This window comes from Lygodium microphyllum, chromosome 1, assembly GCF_053477565.2.
Source record: "Lygodium microphyllum isolate KBCC chromosome 1, Lygodium_microphyllum_v1.1.10, whole genome shotgun sequence".
NCBI lineage: Eukaryota > Viridiplantae > Streptophyta > Polypodiopsida > Schizaeales > Lygodiaceae > Lygodium > Lygodium microphyllum.
Genome location: NC_141135.1, coordinates 34,016,481 through 34,041,049, shown reverse-complemented (window position 1 = coordinate 34,041,049; position 24,569 = coordinate 34,016,481). Strand labels below are relative to the sequence as shown.

Sequence of the window (24,569 nt, the reverse complement as noted above, 5' to 3'; positions counted from 1 at the left end):
GTTACACACTCTCCAGGAGAGTAGAATGGATGCTCCCTTACCTCAGCGTACTACAAGGGCTGCTAGACATGTAGCACATGAGGCAAGGGGGGCACACTTGGCTGATTTTATGGAAGTAGACGATGTTTGTGATGAGCATGTATTCATAAGCTCACTATTAGATGATGATGAGCCTATTTCCTTGGACAAAGCTCAACAAGATGTACATTGGATGCACGCCATGCAGGAAGAGTTAAGACTCTATAGCCACCAACTCCACATGGGATCTTGTGGATTTACCACCAAGTAAAAAGGCTATTGGCACAAAATGGGCTTTCAAACTCGAGCACAAGGCCGATGGTACTATTAATAGGTACAAAGCCCAGTTGGTAGCAAAAGGCTATGCATAGAAGAAGGCCATAGATTATGAGGAAACCTTTACTCCAACATCTCATATGAGTATAGTGAGATGTGTCATTGCTATGGCTGCAAATTATGGCTAGAAAGTGCATCAATTGGTCATAAAGACATTTTTAAATGGGGGTCTATATGAGGATATTTGTGTTTCACAACCTCCAAGGTTTGTGGTTAAGGGAAAAGAACGCATGGTCTCCAAGTTCCATAAGGCTCTTTATGGTCTCAAGCAGGCTCCTCATGAATATACCTAAGGGGGCACAATCATGTGTGCTAACAATGCCTCTTATGCACTTGAAGGCATTGGTCATGTGCAAGTTCTCTGTTTTGGGCACTCCTTTGATATTACACAATGTTCTCTGTGTGCTCGGCATAGAAAAGAATCTTATTTTCATATCAACCGTTGTGACTCCAGGATTTCACATCATTTTTTATGGCCCCTCCGCAGCGGGGTATATGATAATCAAGTTTATTCTTCCATTGTCTTGACACACACCCTCACTACAGGTCTCTATCATCTTGATACATATGATTAGCAACTTACTGCAAATCCTATTGATAGTGCCCGATTCACAATCGAATCTTTCCAAGATACATATTCATATTAACTATCGAGCATTGATGAAGCCCTAGTCAAAGAACATGGTCAAAGATCTTCCAAAAATTCATTTGCTAACATCAAACCACATTTTGTGAAGACTGCTTACTTGGTAAAATGCATTGATTTTTCTTTCCTAAGGATTCTCATGTTCAATCTCCATCCATTTTGAATCTTTTTCATAGTGATGTTTGTGGTCCTATGCGGACCAAATCTCTTGGTGGACTCCTATGCTTTGTCACCTTTATTGATGGCAAATCCCAATTCACTTGGGTATATGGGCTAAAGTCCAAGTTTGAAGTCTTCCCTTGCTTTAAGACTTTTATTACCATGGTGGAGAACCAAAGCGGGCTTCATATTCAAACCCTTTACACCAACAAGAGGGTTGAATATCTTTCTAAACCGTTTTCAGTGTATCTTGTATCTCAAGGTATCCATCATCAGTGCACCATCCCTTACTCTCCACAACAAAATGGAGTAGCGGAATGGAAGAATAGGTCACTCGAAGAGATGGCAAGATGCATGCCAAAGAGTAAGAATTTACCTCATTCAATTTTGGTTTGATGCTATTCCATGTGCCAATTATGTTTTGAACAAGTGTCCCACAAGAGCTTTACACACAATCACTCCTTATGAGGTACGAACTGCCTCCAAGCCTTTTCTCTCTTATATGAGGACTTTCAATTTACTGGTATACGCTCATGTGTCTTCTAAAAAAAGGCACAAGTTAAATGATAAGGCTGTTCGTTGCATGTTATTTGGATATAGTGCTGAAAGCAAAGGGTACCACTTTATCAAACTCCACATGCAAGATTATTGTCAGGTGAGATGCTATATTCGCTGAAAATGCTATTCATCCCTTGCTGGACTGTCAAAAACAGCTCATGCTTCATACATCTTTGATAGCCTACTACCACTTTTCCATAATGGTTCTATGGCTGATTCTTCTTCTCAGCCTTCATTTCCACCCCCTATATGGATACATTACAGCAACCTATTCAACTGGATTTACAGCCACAATAGCATTATGATACCTTGTCCGATGAGTAGCCCCCTATTCATAATCACTTGGAGCACACAAGGGCTGCAATTCAGTAGCCTAAAAGAGTCCCTCATTGGCTGCTAGACACTCTTCGAGATAGCAAGTAGCCTCTTTCTTTGGCTGCCCAAACACGAGCCTCCACTCGCAGAACAAGATAATATTGTTGTATGTGCATTGGTGGCTACGGCATGCAATGAAGAATCTTTATGCTCTAAAGATGCTTTTTCAGATGATTGTTGGGTGGAAACCATGAAGGTAAAGATTGATTCCATCCATCAAAATGACACTTGGGAGTGTGACGTGCCTCATGGCAAGCGTGCAATAGCTACCAAATGGTTTTATAAAATAAAAAGAAATTCAAGTGGTTCTAGTGACAAGTACAAAGGCCGCCTTGTTGCTAAGGGCTATAGGCCCAACAACAAGGAATCGACTTTGAGGAGACCTTTGTCCCTACCTCTCGCACCACTACCATTAGGAGTATTATTGCCCTTGATGTCCACTTTTATTGGGAGATGCATCAGTTGGACATCAAGACCACATTTCTCCATGGATATCTCTCATGTATGGCATCTTGGATTTCAAAATAGCCCTACTGAGGCTATTCTTTACATTCGACATTAGGGCATAGTAGCAAGGAAATGGGAACGAGAACGAGAACGAGAATGGGAATGAGAAATCTTGGAGTGGGAATAGGGCCCTAGGGGGGGACGCCCAATCACTATCTATGAATACATACAAGCACAAAGAAGTGCCTTTTGGATAGAAAAGGCCCAATGTTTGAGTGCCTTTGAGATAACGAAAGGCTTGTTTAACTGCTTGCCAATGTGTAGTACCAAGGCTGTGTATAGAGCGTGTCAACTGAGAAACTCCAAATTGAATATCTGGCCGTGTATTACACAAGTGCAATGGACAGCCAACAGCCTATTGATAAAGAAAAGCATCAAATGGATCTCCTACATCCTTGAGTGTAAACCTATGGCCTCTCTCAACTAGAGTAGAGATAGGCTTGCAACCTTGCATCTAGAAATGCTCAAGGAGCTACCCAAGGCTGTGTATAGAGCGTGTCAACTGAGAAACTCCAAATTGAATATCTGGCCGTGTATTACACAAGTGCAATGGACAGCCAACAGCCTATTGATAAAGAAAAGCATCAAATGGATCTCCTACATCCTTGAGTGTAAACCTATGGCCTCTCTCAACTAGAGTAGAGATAGGCTTGCAACCTTGCATCTAGAAATGCTCAAGGAGCTACCCAATGTACTTAGACTATTGCAAAATAATGCCCCTCTCAACTGCAGTAAACTGTATGCCAAGATACTAGTGCGAGTGGCCAAGATCTGTCACATCAAAAACATGCTGTAATTCAGCTTTTAACTACTGAAATCTGTGTCTCATGAGGTCCAATCAACAACATATTATCCACATAAAGAACAAGAATCAAGAGGTTATCCCCATCTTTGCGGACATACAACGTGCTTTAAACTATCAAGCATGTCAATAGACCTCACATTGGGTTGATTTTTACAGTCCATGAAGGGCTGACCAGCATCTTCAATGAATACTATATCTCTACTAACAAAAATCTTGTTTGTGGAAGGTTGGTATAAGCAGTACCCTTTATTTTCTGCACTATAACCAATAAAAATGCATTTGATAGCCTTGTCTTGCAATTTATATCTTCGCAGCTGCAGCACTAAAGCATATGCCAAACAACCAAAGACACAAATTTGTGAGACCAATGGTTTCCAGCCAATACAAGCCTCATAAGGTGTACATTTAGCCAATGCTTTGGTGGGGCTACGATTCACCACTGTGTGAAAGCATACAATGTGCCATTTCCATCAAAGTGTAGGTTTTCTTTCAGTCACACTATTTTGTTGAGGTGTATAAGGCATAGTACACTGATGTATAATGCCCCTTTCAGCCAAAAAGGAGTTAAAGTCTCGTGACATGTATTTCCCCCCTCGATCGATATGGAGTGTTATCAGCTTGCATCCATTGCCATTTTCAGCCACCGCCAAGCAAGTTTTAAAGCATGCAAACACTTCTAATTTGTGCCTCAAAGCAAATGCCCAATAATGACGAGTCATCCTATCAATGAAGGTAACAAAGTACAAGTACCCTTTGATGGATTTAACACGCATGGGTCTAAAAGCATCATGATGCATTTTTCCAAATATACAACTCTCACATACATTATGAGTAGGTGCTTTTAACGAAGGGAGATCAAACATCATAGTTTTGCTTCTTCGGCGAAGCAAACTGTCATAATTAAGATGACCAAACCAAGTATGCCATAACTCAATGCCATCCACAATGGCGGCATCAACTTGTAATGCATCCTCTCATGGTCTCCTCTCGTATGAAGCAAGCCGATAGAGGCCATTGTACAATGTATCAGTGACAATGAGAGTATCCCCATCACTACAATCATACAGTGCATCGATCCATGCGGAGTTTAACCACAAAACCAACACATGTGATGGTTGAAATTGAAATCAAAATTTTCTTGATGCTAGGCACTTGAAGACCTTTTCAAGCATGATAGTTTCCCCATTTTCTGCAATAATGGAAATTTGTCTACCAATGCCTTGAATTACATTTGAAACATTACTTGCACATACAACGAACACCCTCTTTTGTACATTTGCATATGATGCAAACAAGTCTCGAAAGATATGTGCTTGGAAGCTCTGCTATCAAAATGCCATGTGTTGCAATTTTCAACCACGGATAGACATGTTTGTGTGAAGAAGGATCGTACGAACAATGCACAACAAAAGCATAAGACTAAGCAATGTCCAAGCTTACTAAATGTATTGTTGCATCTTTGCACTTGCTGAATTTTCAGCAACACTCATGCCAGTTGTTTTCTCTTTTCACTTGTCATCCTTTTTCTACATTCTTCAATAATATGCCCCTTTTTTTTGCAATAATTGCATCTCTTTTTCTTAGCACCATCAACCTCAGTGCTTAAAGAGTTTGTGGAAGAAGTTTCACCTTTACCCTTTGAGTTTGAGGGTTGCCATGACTTCCCTTTGTTCCAATGGCTAGCTACAAATGCTTGATTGTCCATACTTATGTTAGAGCAATGACACCAACACATCAAATGTGTATGCCTCAGCATCCCCTTTTGTAAGTAAGCGAAGTGTAGTGGCAAAACTCTGATAAGTATCAGCTAGGCTAGCCAAGGCTATATATACAAAAGAGGCATCGAGAATTATTTCATCAATATTTGCAAGTTCCTCCGTGATGTCCTCGACACGTGTAATGTATGTATCCACTAAATCACCCTCTGTCATGTGCTCTGTCTTAGGCTATTTACACAAATAGGCTACATGAGCCTCATTGCGCATCCAATACAGCAAAGCAAAGCATGAGCTTGGGCATCATGCCCATCCCATCTCAGCTAATGTGCAATGGGAGGTGCAGCAAGGGATGGAGTGGAAGATCCATTGGTGACAATGGATGAGCTAGATGAACTTGTAGCATTTTGTGTAGCCATGCTGCAAGCCTTACCTCTAAACCATATACATAACCCCAAAGCTGCTTGGCAACTAGGATAGGCTTCATCATGTATGCCCACATGGGATCATTAGCACCATCCAATTTATTAGAGTCCCCAAATATATTGAGCAAATCATTTTGCCCTGCCATTTGTTGCTATAAATTGCTAGTATTTGTGACCAGCTGCTGTCCAAAATACAAATGCAAGGGTAGCATAGAAATAAAGCAAAGAAAAGGCAAAAAAACTTGCAATGTTTTGCAAAATTGATGATGGTGAGGAAGAATTTGCAGCTGAAAAAACTCCAATGTTTACAAACATCGATGTAGAAGGTATAATTAGCCTCAATGTCAATGAATTTGGGAAATTTTCACAAAAGCCCCACATTTCTTTTGCTGAAATTTGGTGGATTTTGAGTGTGAATGTGAAAAGCCCCAAATTTTGGGCATGAAATTGGACAATTTTTTACACTGAACACAAAATCCCCAAAAATTTGAGATTTCTCAGTAAAAGCCCAAATTTTTTTAAAGAGAAATTGAGTGGAAATTAACGTCTACTGCAAATAACCCCAAATTTCATGCCAGTGAAGGGCTACACGTGAATGGCGGGTTGTCTTAAGAGATTAATGCTCATTAAGGTTGTAGACCAAGAACATTTTAATAATATATGTTGTGTAGATGTCGCAGACAGGTGTGCAGGCAAAGGCAGCTATTGGTTGATTAGGCAACGGACATGTTGGCTATCGGTAGGCCTCTTGGGCTACGTGATGGGTTAGATGTGTCGTGAAATGGGATGTCAAGAAAAGTTGAAAGAAAAACTCACTTCAAATCCAATGTTGATCTTGCCAAATCTCCAAAAGCTTTCGTTGTTCAATGTGATGCATGTGGGAACAGCGTGGGCCATGTTGTGGACCTATGAGAGTAGAATTTTACAAGGTGCTGAAAAAATTTACAGGTTTATGAGAAAGAGTTGCTTGCTATAATTCATGCTCTTTCCACTTGGAAACACTATCTACTAGGGACTAATTTTGTTGTATAGACATATTATCAAACTCTGCAATATTTTCTACTTAGACAAAGTTTCTTGAGAAGCATATGCAATGGGCCAACTTTTTATCCATGTTTCACTTTTAGATAGTGCACATGGAGGGTAAAAAGAATGTTGTAGCTGATGCATTATCTATAAAACCACAGATTTCAGCGATTCTAAGGCATATCGCAAGGGTTAGATATAAGATGAAGATATAGTATGTAGTGAATGAGGAGTTTGCTAGAGTCTATGATCTTTTATTAGATGGTTAGCACCATGAGCATTATACTAGAGAGGGCTTTCTTATGATGCATGGTCGATTATGTGTTACAAAGCAATTAAAGGCATCGTGACATTAATGCTACATTGAAAGAAGTTAAGACTTTTTTTTATTAGCCAGCTTTGAGATGCGATGTGGATCACTTTGTACGCACATGCATTGTATGCCAAAAGGTTAAGTTTGACTGATAGGTTGCACCGGGTTTGTTGCAATCCTTACCTATTGTTATGGGAGCATTAGCTCGAGAGACTAGACTAGATGCAAGATTTGTTACAAGAATTCTGATTACAAGATAATCCCACATAGGGACACAAGGTACAATGATAACTTAACAAGATACGGAAAATCCCACAATCCGGGATCCTAGGCATGGATACAAGAAGGTATCAGAATTACAAGATCTCCCTCGACGGGGATGAACAAGATACAAGACAATACTAGACAAGATCTCATACTATGAGATTACAATGTGACAAGACAACAGGACTATAATGGAAGACAAGACAAGACTAGATACCATGACTAGACAAGAACTAGAACTAGAACTCAAAGTTACTTACTTGGAGGTATCGACTCCTTGAGCTCCCAAGATTGGCATTGGCAAGATTGAGGAGCTCTATGGCAAGCCCCTCCTTTTATAAGTATCGGAGAGCGGCTAAAGATCTTTTAGGATGTTCCATGATGACATCATCGATAATGTAGGCAATGACATGGCATATCTTCTAGAAGGTTCTATGATGACATGACAAGGGTGGGTTCGCATGGTTGGCTCGAGGATGTCTTGTTAAGGGTGCGTTCGCATGGGGTGTGGATTCATATGGCATGAGCAAGATTTAATCCATACACTTGATCATGGCATGTCCATGATATCACCCCCTCCTCTAGCGACGAGTTCCACGAGGAACGGCTTGGTGGTTTAGTCCAAGTTTCGTTGGATTCCTCTTGTAAAATTCTTTAACTTTGAGAGGTACTCTTTCGAGATATTCTGCAGGTTCCCAAGTGCAATCATTGATGTGACATCCTTTCTAGTGAATAAGGTATTCCAATCAATCTTGGGAGATCCTAGAGTCTAAGACATGCTTGACCTAAAATTCTTGATGATCTTCAATAAGTGGGGTGAGCTATGGTATGGCTCGAGCAAGGAAACATGGAAGACTGGTTGGATCTTCATGGTGCTAGGGAGTTGGAGTCGGTAAGCAACTAGGTTGATCTGGGCTATGATAGTGAAAAGCCCAAATCTTTGGTGGTCTAGCTTGGTGGAGGGCCTTGTTGTCTACAAGTTATGCCTAAGTAACCATACTTTATCACTGACTTTGTATGCTGGATGTTGGAGACGATGCTCGTCTCCATAGTGCTTGTACTGATTCTGAACCTTTTGGATTTATTGCTTGAGTTATTGGTGTATATTTGCTAGGTGTTGAGCTTTATCTCAGGCAACAGGGTTCTTTACTTGATTAAAGAGATGTACATCTATCCTTGGATGCTAGCCATAGTTTGCAAATAAAGGAGTTTACTTGGTGAATAGATGGATACTATTATTATAAGCAAACTTTGCAAAGGAAAAGAGCTCAAACTGATCATTATGATGGTAGTTGATGGTGCAACGAAGAGATTGTTTCAAGACTTGATTTATTCGTTCTGTTTGACCATCAGTCCGTGCATGATTGGCTATGGATAACTTAACTTGGACTCCAAGGAGGTTGCAAAGGCTCTTCCAAAAGCTAGATATAAATTGGGAACCCCAATCGGTGACGATGTCCTCTCGGACTCCATGTAGTCTGAAAATGTACCTGAGGAAGAGTCCAGCGGTAGCTGCATCTGTGACGGTCTTAGTGGTAGGGATGAAATGTGCCATTTTTCTGAACCTATCTACCACAACAAGAATAAAGTCATATTTTTCTGATTTGGGAAGATCTGTTATGAAATCCATAGACAGGAAAGACCATGGTTGTGCTGAAATGAGCAAGGGTTGGAGAAGGCCATGTGGTTTGTGGCGAGGTACCTTGGCCTTGTTGCAGGTATCAAATGATTTTATATATTCCTTAACTTCTTTCCACATTTGAGGCCACCAAGAATCTCTTGAAATAAGCTCTAAGGTCTTGTTAACTCCAAAGTGTCCTGCTATTGGGGTGTTATAGCGTTGTTGGACTTGGAGTCTCGGTGAAACCAGCCTTCCTTCTTAGAATGGGTGGTGATAACCTGATTAAAGAGTTAATTACAGGAAAGACCATGGTTGTGCTGAAATCCATAGACAGGAAAGACCATGGTTGTGCTGAAATGAGCAAGGGTTGGAGAAGGCCATGTGGTTTGTGGCGAGGTACCTTGGCCTTGTTGCAGGTATCAAATGATTTTATATATTCCTTAACTTCTTTCCACATTTGAGGCCACCAAGAATCTCTTGAAATAAGCTCTAAGGTCTTGTTAACTCCAAAGTGTCCTGCTATTGGGGTGTTATAGCGTTGTTGGACTTGGAGTCTCGGTGAAACCAGCCTTCCTTCTTAGAATGGGTGGTGATAACCTGATTAAAGAGTTAATTACAGCAATAAATAAATGCACATAAAGTGAAATACACTTTACCATAATATTCTTGGACAGTAGACACCCTATTGGCCCCAAAATTGGCGCCCCTTACGGTATTTCTTTAGCTTTCATTCAATTGGAAGGAGTACAACTCAAGATTCTTCAATCTCCTCTTGCTAACCAATTGCTCTTGCTGTCATAAATGACCAGCAAGCCTTTTGGGTCATTTGCCCCTTGATTCACCTAGGACTTCTTCTCCAATTTGACCCTTGGCTGGCCAAATGCTGCCCTAGATCAATTTGGAATGGGCTGGCTCTTGAATTCCCTTGATAATCTTCAATTATCAGCTGTTGATTTCAGTTCCTTGAGCCTTCAATCTCTGGCATGGATCCCAAGGTGGTTGCTAAACCCTAATTTCTGCTGTAAATCAGGATTTACTGTAGAAATTACAGATCAGCCCACCAAAAATGGCTGAAATCTCCTCCAAATGGCTGAGAATTGTTGAGAATGGCTGAGCATAGGCTAAAGGAGATGAGAGAATGCTGTAGAGAGAGAAAATTTTGAGATTTGTCGTGAAGAACTGATCAAAATCAGTTGTTGCTGCCCTGTTGTACCAGCCCCAAACGGATGCACCAACAACAATAGGAGCATCAGAGACTGTGATCTTTAGGAGAAAGTGCATCAGCAGCAATTGCCAGCTTCCCAAGGTCAAGAATATGCAATCTCCATCACCAAAATGGTCTCCAATGGCTAGGAAATGGCCCCAGAAGCTGGCACAAAACAATTCAACACCTCTTTCCAACAGCTCCAAAATGAAAAAACGAGATTTTCCTCTTCCTTTAGCCCTATATAGCCTTTCCCCCACTTGCATGGGAAAGTTTTGCCAAGAGGTAGGTTTCTTAATCCATTTTCAGCAATTTCTATCCATTTAATTAATTTTCAGAATTAATTAATTCTAAAAATTAATTCATCCCTTAATCCATGCCCGAAAAATTCACCTTGCCCATCCAAAAATTAATTGGCTAGGCCATTTGCAACCCAAAGTGGTCCCATGCATTAATTGATCCTTGGACAAGCATTAATCCATTAATTAATGCCTAGTCCCTAGTGTCACCACTGACACTTAATGGCCAATTAATGCTCCTAGGGACAAACTGACACCAAAATTCACCTAGAATCTAAAAAGTGTAACTTGTTACAACTTTTGCCTTTGACACCCATCTTTTTCACAGGGTTCTTTGGCCTTCAAATGTGAAAAAGTAGCTTATACCTCACATGTGCAACACATGTGCATATTTTAATTGCACATTTGATTAATCCTTTAATCAAATATCAATTAAACATAAGCAAAGCATCAAATTTTCACGTCCTCATGACAGACCACCCCCTTGAAATCCTTGCAATCATTCTCGATTGCACTGTAATGTGTCAAAGCAAACAATACTGCAGTGGAATTTCCACAAGGCATCATAGTCAACACAACATTGGCCACTGCTGGCTAACTATCTCATATGCCCACCATTTGCTGAAAATTTCCAGCCAGCATAAACATAGCATAAAGCTCAACAATAGTCCAAAATTGTTGCCAGAAACTCATCGGATGCATCCCAAACTCTTGTTTCTCAACAGTGCTGACTACACAACCATAGTAAAGCATAAACCAAGCCGAAACCATGGCTGAATTGTCAATGGCATTCAGTACACATGTTGTTGTCCATAGAGCCAGCTGAATACCATCATAAAGAATGATCATACACTGAAAACCAGCACTCGGTAATCAGTCTCTCATGATTATAACTTGATGCAAATGTATAGTTTCAAAGCTGCAATGAAAACCATATCCATCTGCATACATACCACAGTGACTAGTACATTGAATAGTGACCTCATGGCAAACATATTGTCAGCACACCCAAGATCCACTATACACGAGAGCAGTCCATTCCTGGAGGAGTGGAAGTGCTACCTCCCCCTTGAGTATCAGGTGGTACTCTCGACCCTTGCCCTGTTGAACCTGAAAGAGCCCAATCCAAAGTCGGCTCTAACTGAAAGGCATCAAGGTAAAGCTGCAACAATTGAGGATGGTTTGCCAAGTCATCCTCTTCCATCCATTGGTGAACAGTTGTGAAACTTCACCCAATAGCTTATGGAAGCTTTACCTTTGACCTTTTCTCTTTATGTGCCAAAATCTGCTCAGATACCAATATCTTATTCAGCTCCTCTACATTGGACTGAATTTCAGCAGATACATCCTTAGGCACATCAGTATAAAAAGGCCTCAACGAGCTCACATGAAAGGCATAGTGTATCCACTAGTGTAGAGGCAATTTCCATGATAGCCAGCATTAAACGGAGCAATTGCATGACCAGCACTTATTCCTTGAGTCCCAAAAGCACGACGGGGTACCGATGCTTGCCCATATGCCTGATTTTGCACACCGGGCATCATACCGATGCCGCCATACATCGGATTATGCATTCCATAAGCCATACCCGAGTACATTGGGTTATGCAAGCCATGCATTGGTTGCTGAAAATTATGGGGAGGTGTACCATACATTCCCACATTCGGTCGCTCACCCACCATAGCATGAAAAATTGTGCTACCACCAAAGTAGCCCCAAATTCTCATGCAAACGTTGCTGTCCAAAAACCATAGGATTAACATTTACATCATGAACTTGCATTTGCATTTCTTGCTCAACTGGCACCAATTGCTTTTCACCACGAGCATCTGGGAAGGCTTTGGCTTGTTCTTCGGTGCATCTTACTGTCCCGAAGTTCTAGAAGAGAATTTTCTCTTCTTGCCCTTGTTGTCCTTCGTAGGAGTGTTCAAAAACTGAGTAAACTAAGAATCTTTTGCCGATTCAGCAAAGATATTGGTTGCTGCCCTCATTCAATTCTTGAATGTATCATCAAATTCCATTTCCCCTTGTTGATCATCATCCACTTTCTGCATTGAGAGTCCAACATCTTGGCCTTCAGCCACATTTTCAGCATGTTGTCCATGATTCGTGCCTTGTCAAAGATCAGGCATTGCATTTCCTTCTTCCCCATGTGAATGTGCATCATGAGAGGCATCATTAAAAAAACTTGATTGCATCCCACTCTATGAAGACATCTTGCTGTAATTTCTCAGCTGAGCACAAAGATCAACACTAGCACAAATCTTTGGCTTGCAATCATACGCCTCGGGCCCACCAAATCAAGAGATTTGATGTATCCCGGCAATGGAACCTTGAAACCAGCCTTCCTTCTTGAATGGGTGGTGATAACCTGATTTAGGAGTTAATTATAGCAATAAATAAATGCACATAAAATAAAATACACACTTTACCATAACATTCTTGGACAGTAGACACCCTATTGGCCCCAAAATTGGTGCCCCTTGCGGTATTTCTTTAGCTTTCATTCAATTGGAAGGAGTACAACTCGAGATTCTTCAACCTCCTCCTGCTAACCAATTGCTCTTGCTGTCATAAATGACCAGCAAGCCTTTTGGGTCATTTGCCCCTTGATTCACCTAGGACTTCTTCTCCAATTTGACCCTTGGCTGGCCAAATGCGGCCCCAAATGCAATAAATAAATGCACATAAAATGTAATACACACTTTACCATAACATTCTTGGACAGTAGACACCCTGTTGGCCCCAAAATTGGCGCCCCTTGCGGTATTTCTTTAGCTTTCATTCAATTGGAAGGAGTACAACTCGAGATTCTTCAATCTCCTCCTGCTAACCAATTGCTCTTGCTGTCATAAATGACCAGCAAGCCTTTTGGGTCATTTGCCCCTTGATTCACCTAGGACTTCTTCCCCAATTTGACCCTTGGCTAGCCAAATGCTGCCCCAAATCAATTTGGAATGGGCTGGCTCCTGAATTCCCTTGATAATCTTCAATTATCAGCTTGCTGATTTCAGTTCCTTGAGCCTTCAATCTCTGGCACGGATCCCAAGGTGACTGCTAAACCCTAATTTCTGCTGTAAATTAGGGTTTACTGCAGAAATTACAGATCAGCCCACCAAAAATTGCTAAAATCTCCTCCAAATGGCTGAGAATTGTTGAGAATGGTTGAGCATAGGATTAATTGGATCAAAGGCAAAGTCGTCTTAGTGACAACTGAAGATGGCTGCTAGCTGGATGTGCTTCTCTCTAGGAGATATTGTACCCCAAGAATTCTACTTCTATTTGATGGAAAAAACACTTCTCAAGTTTTGCATATAGTCCTTTTTCTCTAAGCTTTTCTAAAACTAATTTTACATGGTGCTCATGCTTCTTTGGATCTTTTGAGAATATCAAGATATCATCCAAGTATATAACTACAAGATCATCTAGATGTTCTCGAAAGATATCATTCATCATATGTTGAAACACTGCAGAAGCATTGGTGAGACCGAATGGCATAACAACATACTCAAAGTGACCATACCTTGTACGGAAGGTTATCTTCCATTCGTCTCCTTCTTTGATCCGTATAAGATTGTAAGACCCTCATAGATCAATCTTTGTGAAGATCTTGGCTTTTCCAAGGAGTTTCAAGAGCTCTAGTATCAACAGCAAACGGTATCGATTATTGATTGTTATCTTGTTGAGTCCTCGATAATCCACACACATTTGAGGTGACCCGTCTTTCTTCTTTACGAATAGAATTGGGACTCTAGCAAGAGACTTCGAGTGCCTAATGAACCCCTTGGCTAAGTTCTCATCGATGTTCTTGCGTAGTTCAGCTAGTTCATCAGGGGATAGCCTATAGATTGGTCCAAAAGGTGGTTGAGTCCCCTCATGGAGTTCTAAAGCACAATCATATGGTCTATGCTCGGGTAAGAGATCTGCATTCTTTTTTTCAAAGATATCTTGGAATTCTTCATACTGGCTTGGTAGCTTGACTGACTCATCCTTACTAGATTCTTGAGTTGGTATATGATATATCATATAGACCGGTTCCTGCCTTGGTATGTGCATAAAGGCTTTGGCTCCTAGATATACTGACTTTCCCTGATTTTCACAACGTGTTATCTTTTACTTAACCCAATCAATTTCCTGGGTTGTGTTTCTTTAGTCAGGGCATCCCAAGGATGATTGGATTTGTAGGACTAGATATGACATTAAAGCATACACGAGATTTATGATCGCCAAGAGTTACCATGAGTGGTTGGGTTTCCTTGGTAATATCTCCAAATGCTAGAGATCTTCCATCCACGACTTCAGCTGGTGCAAGATTGGTCTTTTGGAGTACAAGAATCTGGTACCTATTCACAAAGCCATCATCAATGAAACATGGGGAGGTCCCGGAGTCAATCAGGGCCTTGAGAGAAAGGATCTTTCTTGGCAGGATCATCTGGACTATGACAAGGAAAGTTTCCATGGGTGTGATTGGGATCACGAGACCCTTTCTTATATCAAGGTCCAGTTATACGATCTCATTTACAACCAGACATCCTCATTTTCGTGCTCGAGGATGGTTGCAACAACTCTTGGGATTCGGACTTGATTTCTTCTCTGATTGGGTCTCTAATTGGGACTGGGCTCCATTAGCGAGGCCTTAATTCTTCTCACTTTTCTTGCTTCCTCTCGAACGATCTATTATCACATTGAATGGCTTGCATGATATAATCGTTGAGTATTCTTGTCTCAGACATAGTGAGCATGAGGTCCTTGATGTCATCTCGAAGACCCCATCTGAATTGGTTGATTAAATACTTCTCATGCCAAGTGAGGTCACAAATTAATTGCCTAAATTCAAATGCATAAGCAGAGGCAAGGCGGTTACCTTGTCATAGCTTTCGAAGTTTTGTTTCTCCTACTCAACCAGTGTCTGTATCTCCAAATGTGGAAGCGAGCTTGCAAAGAAATGCCTCATAGTCATGAAGCATTGGCATATTCTTTTCCAAGATTGGGGTGAACCATGATAAAGCTTGACCACAAAGCAAAGCCCCAATGAATTCCACCTTAGCAGCATCATCTAGATATATATCTAGTTGCATACGGATATAGAGCTTTACTTGTTGCAGGAATCCCTTAAACTTCGAACGGTCACCATTAAACTTCTCTGACCTGTTGATCTTGGGTTCTCTTGTTGAGGGTTGATAAACACGCGGAATCATCTGATCACTTCCTCTTGTTCTGCAATTCTCCGATCTGGTCTTACATCTCTTGAAGCGTAGTGTCTAGATGCATAGGGTGTTCTATTTGAAGTTACACTCGTTGTTCATTCAAGTCTTGAATTTGTTGTTGGAGGTTTTGAAGGGAGGCCACGATTCTTTCAAGGGTCGCCTCCATGGTGCTCAATAGGGCTAGAAGGTGGTCTTGTCAAACTCTTATGGGAGCACTAGACTGTGCTCGAGAGACTAGACTAGATGCAAGATCTATTACAAGAACTTTGATTACAAGATAATCCCACATAAGGCCACAAGATACAATGATAACTTAACAAGATACAAAAAATCCCACAACCCAGGACTGTAGGTTTAGACAACAGGACTCGATAGGATACGAAGAATCCCACAATCAATACAGGATATCAGAATTATAAGATCTTCCTCGACGGGGATAAACAAGATACAAGAGAATACTAGACAAGATCTCGTACTACGAGATTACAAGGTGACAAGACAACAGGAGTATAATGGAAGACAAGACAAAACTAGATACCATGACTAGACAAGAACAATAACTGTAACTCGAAGTTGCTTACTTGGAGGTCTCGACTCCTTGAGCTCCCAACTAGCATTGGCAAGATTAAGGAGCTCTATGGCGAGCCACTCCTTTTATAGGTGTTGGAGGGTGGCTAAAGATCTTTTAGAATGTTCCATGATGACATCATCGATGATGCAAGCGATGACATGGCATATCTTCTAGAAGGTTCTATGATGACATCATCGATGATGCAAGCGATGATATGGCATTCCTTCTAGAAGGTTCTATGATGACATGGCTAGGGCAAGTAGTGCATGGTTGGCTCGAGGATGTCCTGTTAAGGTTGTGTTCACATGGGGTGTGGATTCATATAGCATGAGTAAGAATTAATCCGTACACTTGATCATGGCATGTCCATGACACCTATTGCTGATAGACCGTAAAACAACATAGCCATGGATTTTATCTTTGATTTTCCTAGGATACCTACAAGGAATGATGGTATATGGATCATTATTTGTAGATTTAGCAAGCATGCTCATTTCATTCTAGTGAGAAAAAAGATGACTATGGATCACATGGCACGATTATTCATGCAGAACATCTTTAAATATCACGGTATGCCACAGTCTATTGTGAGTGACATGGATCCTCGCATAAGGAGTCTCTTTCGGAGATGCATTTTTGAGAATATGGGTATGATCCTAAAGTTCTCATCTTATTTTCATCCATAAACACATGGACAATCTAAAGAGGCAAATGTTGCTGCCTTAGATCTTTTGAAACGCTATGTGTTTGAGCATAAAAGTAAATGAAAATAGTTTTTGCCTCTTGTGGAATATGCTTAGAACAATATAATGCACAATTCCACCTGATGCCAGGAGGCATATTCCACGGTGGATTCCGTAAACTTTAATGACCGGGGCTCATACACAAAGTGGATTCTTTGTGCGAGAAGTTGATGGGGACGCCTGTCCTTTTCGGGCGTTTCATTAATTTAGTGTGTACATGGGCATCGATTATTTATTATTATTTGGTATGCGCCTATGCGCACGGATATGTTATTTCTATTTGGGACATTGTGTTGGACATGCCAGACTCTATGGGCATCGTCCATTAGCTTTATTTCCTATTTTTGTAAAAGCAAACTCAAAAGCTAAAAGCTTGTCATATTTTTGTAAATTGGACTATTATTGAGCATGAAGATGGAAATATACATAAAATACATGCTTTGTGAAGCGCTCACACAAGGCATGGGGGGAGATTGAACCCAATTGGTCTCTTGCTCTTGTCGTTCATGCTTTTTACATTGTTTTTTGTGCAAAAAGGTAGAGTTCATTGTTCTAGGGGACCTTCCGGGATTCACTACGTGAGCATACTGCGACCGATCTGCGCACCAGTGGTATCAGAGCGAAGCTGAGATCAAGAGCTTCCAATCGCTACCCATCTCGAGCGAAGGCGGAGCTCCTAGAACGATCGGGCTCTACGGTCAATCTCGTCGCGAATCGTCGATACAGGCAGACTTCCGGCGATCAAGAACCCCTGTTTCTACTCTCAGATCGCGAAGGACCAAGCTGTACAGGCGGAGGACCACGCAATCATCTCCTTCACCAAAATCGTGGATAACAGACAAAAAGAGTAACTTTTTTCTTCATTAAGCTTCAAAGCTTCAAGTTCAAACTTAATCAACTTGATTAGAAGCTTAAGAAGGCTTCTCCCAACCAAATCGTCAACGAGGTATCTCAAGATCTCGCCGCGTTTTTCACCGTTTCAGAAAAACGGCCCCTCCCCCCCCCCCCCCCGCCCCCCCCCCCCACGAAATTCAACGATTAAGCCTCAAGGCTTAATCCACTAAAGCTAAGTTAACTTACCTAAGTCAGACAAGACAAATCACCACTCTGCAAGTCAGCAACTCCAGGTCCTGCACTTCCGAAATCAAGTTCTGCAAGTCACTTGTGATCAAGTCATGCAAGTTCACTAAGTCGGCTAAGTCTGCAACTCTGCAAGTCAGACTAGTCAACTGGAGTATCTAGGGTGCTCTGGCCATTGCCCACCCTAAAATGAAAAAAGAGGAGCATTTAGCCATATTTTTAAATACTCAAACAAATATACAAACCGCATTTTAGGCTCTAAGAGCATCATAGCAATATTATTAATGAAAGTCGAACAATTTTCATCTCCTCGTGAGTGTTTCCATCCCATCTCTTGGTGTCTTGGCAAGAATTACTACAGCACAAAAAATGGGAGCCTACCATGAGATATTGGCAACCTCTTGATTTACTAATTGGCAGGGGAGCAAAGGTGTCAAGAAGAAATTCAAGTGGCAAGCCTGAGCTGATAAGGAGGAGAGAGGGGGCTGCAGTGGAAAAAAGGGTGAGGATTGAGATAGAAGATTTTACCTGACAGAGACAAACATTTCTCTTTATCATACTCTTGCCACTAAACAAAAACCCCTCCATGTCATTTAGAACCAATTTCAACTCAATATTTACCAGCATACAAACAAACTATGTTATGTCCTGTTGATAAGAACAGGCTAGAGCAAAGTTGAAAGACCGATCTTAAACTGAAAATTCAACAATGGGGCAGTAACCATCCAATCCGTTCAAAAACGTTATGTGCTGCACACAATGGAGAAATGATCAATAACAGGCCACAATGATTTCAGCATCTCAATTGACAATCTTAAGGTTACAGTATATTCCTGCATCATTAAGTAGAAAGCCCCCGTTTGTTACACTAAGTTGATGACTATAAACTGTCTGCACTTCCAGCTAAAAATGATCAGATAGGAAGATGACTAACCAGTACTAGCTAAGCTTTTGTCCTTTGTACTAAACCCCTCTGGAGGTTCACATATATCAACATCACAATCCTTTAAATCTGTGAGATTGCTTTCTACATTCGGAACTTGGGTGTCAACATCCCCTTCTAAAAATGATTCCATTTGTATAACTTCATCTTTTGTAGCAGGTACCACTATCCCATTTTCATCAACCTGCCACCAAATGCACACAAGTAAAAGTGTGTGCTGAAAGGAAAGATAACAAGATCCTAACCAGTAGTTCTTTGTTTGTGTTTAATTTTGGCACTTCTAGACCACAACATACTATATAAAGGGACTGACAACACTCATGTGAACCAAAAACACATTACATTAAAAGGCAATATGATTCATATGCTTTGATGGTAGTTCAAAAGAAGTAACTAATAAAAAAGCAGTTTCAGCACTTCTAGACCACAACATGCTATACAAAGGGACTGACAAAACTCATGTGAGCCAAATACACATTACATAGAAGGCAATCTATGCTTCATATGCATGCTTTGATGGTAGTTCAAAAGAATACCTAATGAAAAAGCCATAGTTACCTGGAACGGGGAACGGGAACGGGACCCCCTAGAACAGGGGGAACGTCCAAGGTCGGGGAACGGAAACGGGGGGAACGGCACGTGTCTTAAGTTCCCCAAATATGCCCTGCATGACCCAAATTGCCCCAAAAAATGTCCTTCTAATTGCCCCAACACCCCTTAGTGCTTGAAATTGACCCAAATGCCCCAAAATTGACTTGATTACCCCCATAGCTCCAAATTGCCTTGAATTGCCCCAATTATCCCAATTTCCCTTGAAATTAGACAATATAAATGGATGAGTACCTTGGAATTGAGGATAGGCTGAAATTTGATTGTCATTTGCAAGAGTTGATAATGCATCAAATTTGAACTTTGCATGGACTCCTAATTAGCTTGTGGGTTGTCTTGACACTTTGAATCTTCAACCCGAGAGAGAGAGAGAGAGAGAGAGAGAGAGAGAGAGAGAGATTAGTGTGTGCACATTAGGCAATGAAGATGGGTGAACATGTGGTCGAAGGAGTGTGATCCAAGTAAAAAGGAAAAACCTTTAAAAAACGTCAATTTTCGGTCAACAGGCCTGGAACGACCGTTTCAAACAGGAAACGGCAGGGGAATGGTAGGGAACGGCAGGGAACGGCAAGGAATGTTCCTTGGTCGTTTCACCTCCTTGGAGGGTTTGGAATGCGTTAGGCCGTTCCTACAGGCCGGAATGGCCGTTCCCTGTTTCTATGGAAAAAGCGGTTTCCATGAGAAGAGAAGCTGTGGTAAGAACAGTACATAGGTGCAGCTATCTCCAACCTTGTCACCTAACTCTAACTCTTACTACAGATACCTTTACGATTATTAGAAAAGACGGACTCAAAATAACCTGCATGCTGTAATTTTGTACATGAATTGGATTGTTTAAGGTTGTACCCTAGGACATCAATAACTTGTTTTGTTTTCTTCTCTTTTTGAGAAAAGGTTGTCTAACTTTATTACTCAGAAAATGTATGTATATATGACAATAAATGAGCCTAACAGCAGAGCTGGAGCATAGAGAAACAAAGTGTTGGGTATTTCACTTATGCCTCACTTACGCTTATGCTCACACAGGAGTGTCAGTGATCAGTAGGACATTGGGGCACTTTTTACTCTCAGTAGGAGAGGCTTTTAACCCTAAACTTATGGTATTATTTCGTATGTGCTTATGTCACACACTTATGGGCACTTATCGCATTCAAGTGTGAACACCCCTTACAACCCTAAGGTTTAAGGGTTGTACCTTGTACTTTCATCTTACACTCTTTCAGTCTATTGAATTGGGTGTCGTGCTTCACTCTCATACTGTCTACTGATTTCTGTGCTGAGCTTCAATCTTGCCTTCATCTCACATTTGGTATCAGAACAGCATTGGCTCTATTCAGCTGAAGCTCAGGTTCTCATCAGCTCCACTCAGCCTTTCGGAGGTTTTGGCTCTGTTCACTCTGCCCTGTCAGATTCGCCACGACTTGCAGCAGCTCGAGTTGCTTCTTGCGCCACATGCCAGATTGCCTCTTGTCCGCCCCTGTGCTGCATGCCACGTCAACTGCCCCACCAGTCCATCTGAAGCGCCAACAGCTCGTCCCGCCAGTTCCGTTGTTGTGCCACCCGCCAGACGTCACGCCTGTCAGTCACCAGCGCTGCCCGTCTGTCGCATCTCTTGTTCCGCCCATCAACAGCTTTGTTAGCTGTGACGCCTCAGTAGACTGGTCCTCTGCGCCGCCCGTCAGCAGTCGCCATGCCATGCTCTGCAGCTCGAAGCCTGCTCAGGTCGCCCGTTCGCGATTGCGCCAGCTGGCCATAGCTCTGACGCCCACCAGCTCACCTGTGATGTCCAGCCCGACTGCCCTCACGTCAACCACGTTGACCACTCCCTTGACACCCGCCTGTCATCAGCGAAAGGCCGTCATCACTAAGTTTTTTTTTTTAATATCATTTTATTCCAAAACAAATTTCTGGAAGAGGGGGTTCCTACGTAGCAGGCGCAGAATTCAGGATACGTGTCTGGGACACATTGGATGCAAATTTCTGGGCACATTCATAAAAAAATTTGGGGCTTATATGTTTTTTGAGGGCATTGGCATATGTTGTCACAACTCTATAGAAACAGAATTTGTATCCTTTTTCATTAATTTATCTATATAATGATTTATTAAATTTATTTCCTTTGCACTAATTAGATATAAAGAAAAGTGCATTGGAGCTGGCCACTGATGAGTGGTCACAGGTTATGGTGGACCCACACGGTGGGTTAGAGAAAAGATAGTTCACACTTCCATCTATATGACCCGATTGGGCGCCTGTGACTAGAACTCACGCATATCAGGGTTAGACTCGCACACAGAAAGGATTGATGCCTTGAAGTGTGGGCTAGATCCACCAGAACAGACAGTTACAATCAACAAGATGGCATGATCATGAAATGCTTGTATAATGTGCATGTGTGGGCTGAAAGCTTGAAATGCACATTTCTTTGCATAGGAAAGTCACATGAAGATTCGGATATCATTTTTGCGATGTACACGGAAAAAGCTTTCATATGATACCCATATTGGGGGGGTCCCTAAATTCTAGGAGATCCCTAAATTTTAGGAGCCTCGAATTAGCCTAAAAATGCTAGTCCTAAAAAATAGGGATGTCATTCTAAAAATAGTAAGTTCTGTACTCTGACTGTGCTTACTAAATTTGGTTGTTTCTATTCTTGACAGTATTCAACCCAAAAAGGAAGGCCATAAAGAAGAGACAAGTGTCAAGACACTTGTCACACAAGTTTCCAAGTGTCCCACCACTTGTCACATCTCATGACATGTGGCTGGACACTTGTCTTGTGCTACTCCACTTTCCCCTTTTGTACTAGCTCTCCCCTCTCCTATAAATAAGAGCTCGTTTTTCTTCATTGGGCATCATTTTTCTTTTTGTAAACGCCCCGAACAACGTAGTATGCTTACATAATTTTGTGAGTAATTTTCATTTTCAGCTTTAAGTGTTCATTCTCTTTTCTATTAAATCTCGAAAACAAGCAAATATCATAATTGTTAAGCATACTACGTTGTTCGGGGCGTTTACAGTGGTATCAGAGCTTTGGCTCGGTCCTCACCCCTAACACTGGTAGTGCTTACAACTATAAGTTTGTTTGTTTTCAGCCCTTGCACTGAGTGCGTGAGCATTTTTTTTTTCTTTAGTCTCAATGGATCAATCGAGTGCTATCCTTCAAGCCATTCAAAGTCTTAGAGAGGAGAATCAGCAAATTCGTGAGCAACTTCTCAAACTAGAAAAAGTTGAGAATCCCAAAGAATTCAAGGAAAGAAGCCCATCTACTTCAAGGAGACAAAGAAAGAGATCGCGTCGAAGCTCATCCTCTTCTTCAAAGTCATCTGGCGCCTATTCTGATGGATCCTCTTCTAGTAATGAAGAGTCACACCCTTCTCGTGGAAGACCTCATCATCGTCAAAGGCGTCGACATTCTTCACCCTCGTCTCCATCTTCATCCCCATCAAGCACTTCATCATCTTCAACCTCAATATCCAAGCATGGACGAAGGCATAAGAAGAAGAAGAAGACTAAGTCACTATCTCAACTTGAAAAGAAGATCAAGTTCAGTATGTATGATGGTTCCCGAAATCCTGATCTTCTTCTGAAGTTTATTTGTCAATTTCAAATTTTGTATGGTCGTGACAAGTATAAAGAAAAAGAAAAGATTAAGTTTGCAGCTTTATATTTAACCGACTTAGCCCATACTTGGTGGACGGGGTTGGAATATGATCATGCTGCCCCAAAATCATAGCGGTCCTTTGTTCGCTTGATACAAAGCCAATTTCTTCCTGTTCATTTCAAAAGAGATGTAAAAATGGAATGGGATCGGCTTTGGCAAAGGAAAAATGAGTCACTTGGTGACTATACCAAGAGATTTTGGGAGCTACTTTTGAAGGTCCAACATTTCAAGAAGATCAGCAGTTCGGAAAAGCTTAGGAAGTTTCAAGGAGGTTTGCATTTTAAACTTCGTACTGCTCTTAATCATTATCATTGTTCTAGTCTCAGGGAACTTATTGACCATGCTGAGACATGGGAAATGGAGCACAATGGCAACAAATCATTCCAAAAGAATGATAAGAAGAGAGTAGCTGATGATGAGGAGTATTCAGCCCCAAATGAAGGACAAAAACAGTGGCAAAAGCAGCCATCAAATCAAAAGAAGATGAAGCCCTATGCACCTCCTAATGCTCCTCAATTTCGCTCCAATCTATACCCACAAGCAAAGCAATTTTCCGAAGAAGAAAAGCAACGCTTCATGAAAGAAGGGAAGTGCTTTAAATGTGGACAAACAGGCCACATAGCGAAGCAATGTCCAAACAAGGGACAAAGCAAGGTTTCTGACAACAAGCCTAAGTCGCCAGTGAAAATCAATGCTATCAGTGATATAGTTGTAAACACAACTCACACTCCAGAGACGCGCAAATTATTAAAAGCTTGGGGACAGTTGCAAGGTAAGCAAGCACTATTCTTGATAGATCTTGGGGCGAATGAAAATATTATTTCCTTGCAATTAGCTAAAGAGCTTGGATTAAAGAATGAAGAGATGGACACTCCGGTAGAAGTTCGCCAAGCTTTAAATGTTGATGAAGGTGACACAATGAAGACTGTGATACCCTACATTGGCAAGCTCAAGTTTCAAATTCAAGGCTACAGTGACGAAGATACCTTCTGTATCGGAGACCTTGATGGTTGCGATGTGATTCTTGGCATGCCCTGGAATCATAGAATAGATTCAACCATCTTCTCTCAGAAAAAGAAGGTAGAACTCACCAACAAAGGCAAGAAGTACGAGATCCAAGCTGGAGTTTCTGGAGACACCATACCTATGGTAAGCCATATGCAAGTCTCTAGAGCAATTAAGGATTGTGTTCAATGTTGTCTGCTTTATGTCACTGATGTAAAAGATAATATGAATGCTGAAAACCAAGAGCAACTTCAGCTCTTGGAAAAGTATAAAGATTGTTTTTTGGAAGATCTTCCTTATTAGCTTCCCCCAGAAAGGCCAGAAGACCATCATATTGATATTATTCCGGGCAGTTCTCCTCCTAATATAGCACCATACCGTGTGAGCCGTCCTCAATAAGAAGAAATCAGAAAGCAAGTCGAAGACCTACTCAACCGTGGGCTAATTAGGCCAAGTAGCTCACCATTTTGTTCAC

General features: G+C 41.3%; 1 protein-coding gene across 8 annotated transcripts in view; it reads right to left on the bottom strand.

Annotated features, from left to right (window-relative positions):
- LOC148040983 (uncharacterized) overlaps positions 1 to 24,569 on the bottom strand; it is a 173,265-nt gene that overhangs the window by 82,284 nt on the left and 66,412 nt on the right. For all 8 annotated transcript variants that reach the window (XM_087675302.1, XM_087675323.1, XM_087675316.1 and 5 more), the window contains one exon: positions 18,808 to 19,000. In XM_087675302.1, coding sequence (XP_087531428.1) covers positions 18,808 to 19,000 — 193 coding nt within the window. The remainder of the gene's footprint in view (positions 1 to 18,807; positions 19,001 to 24,569) is intronic.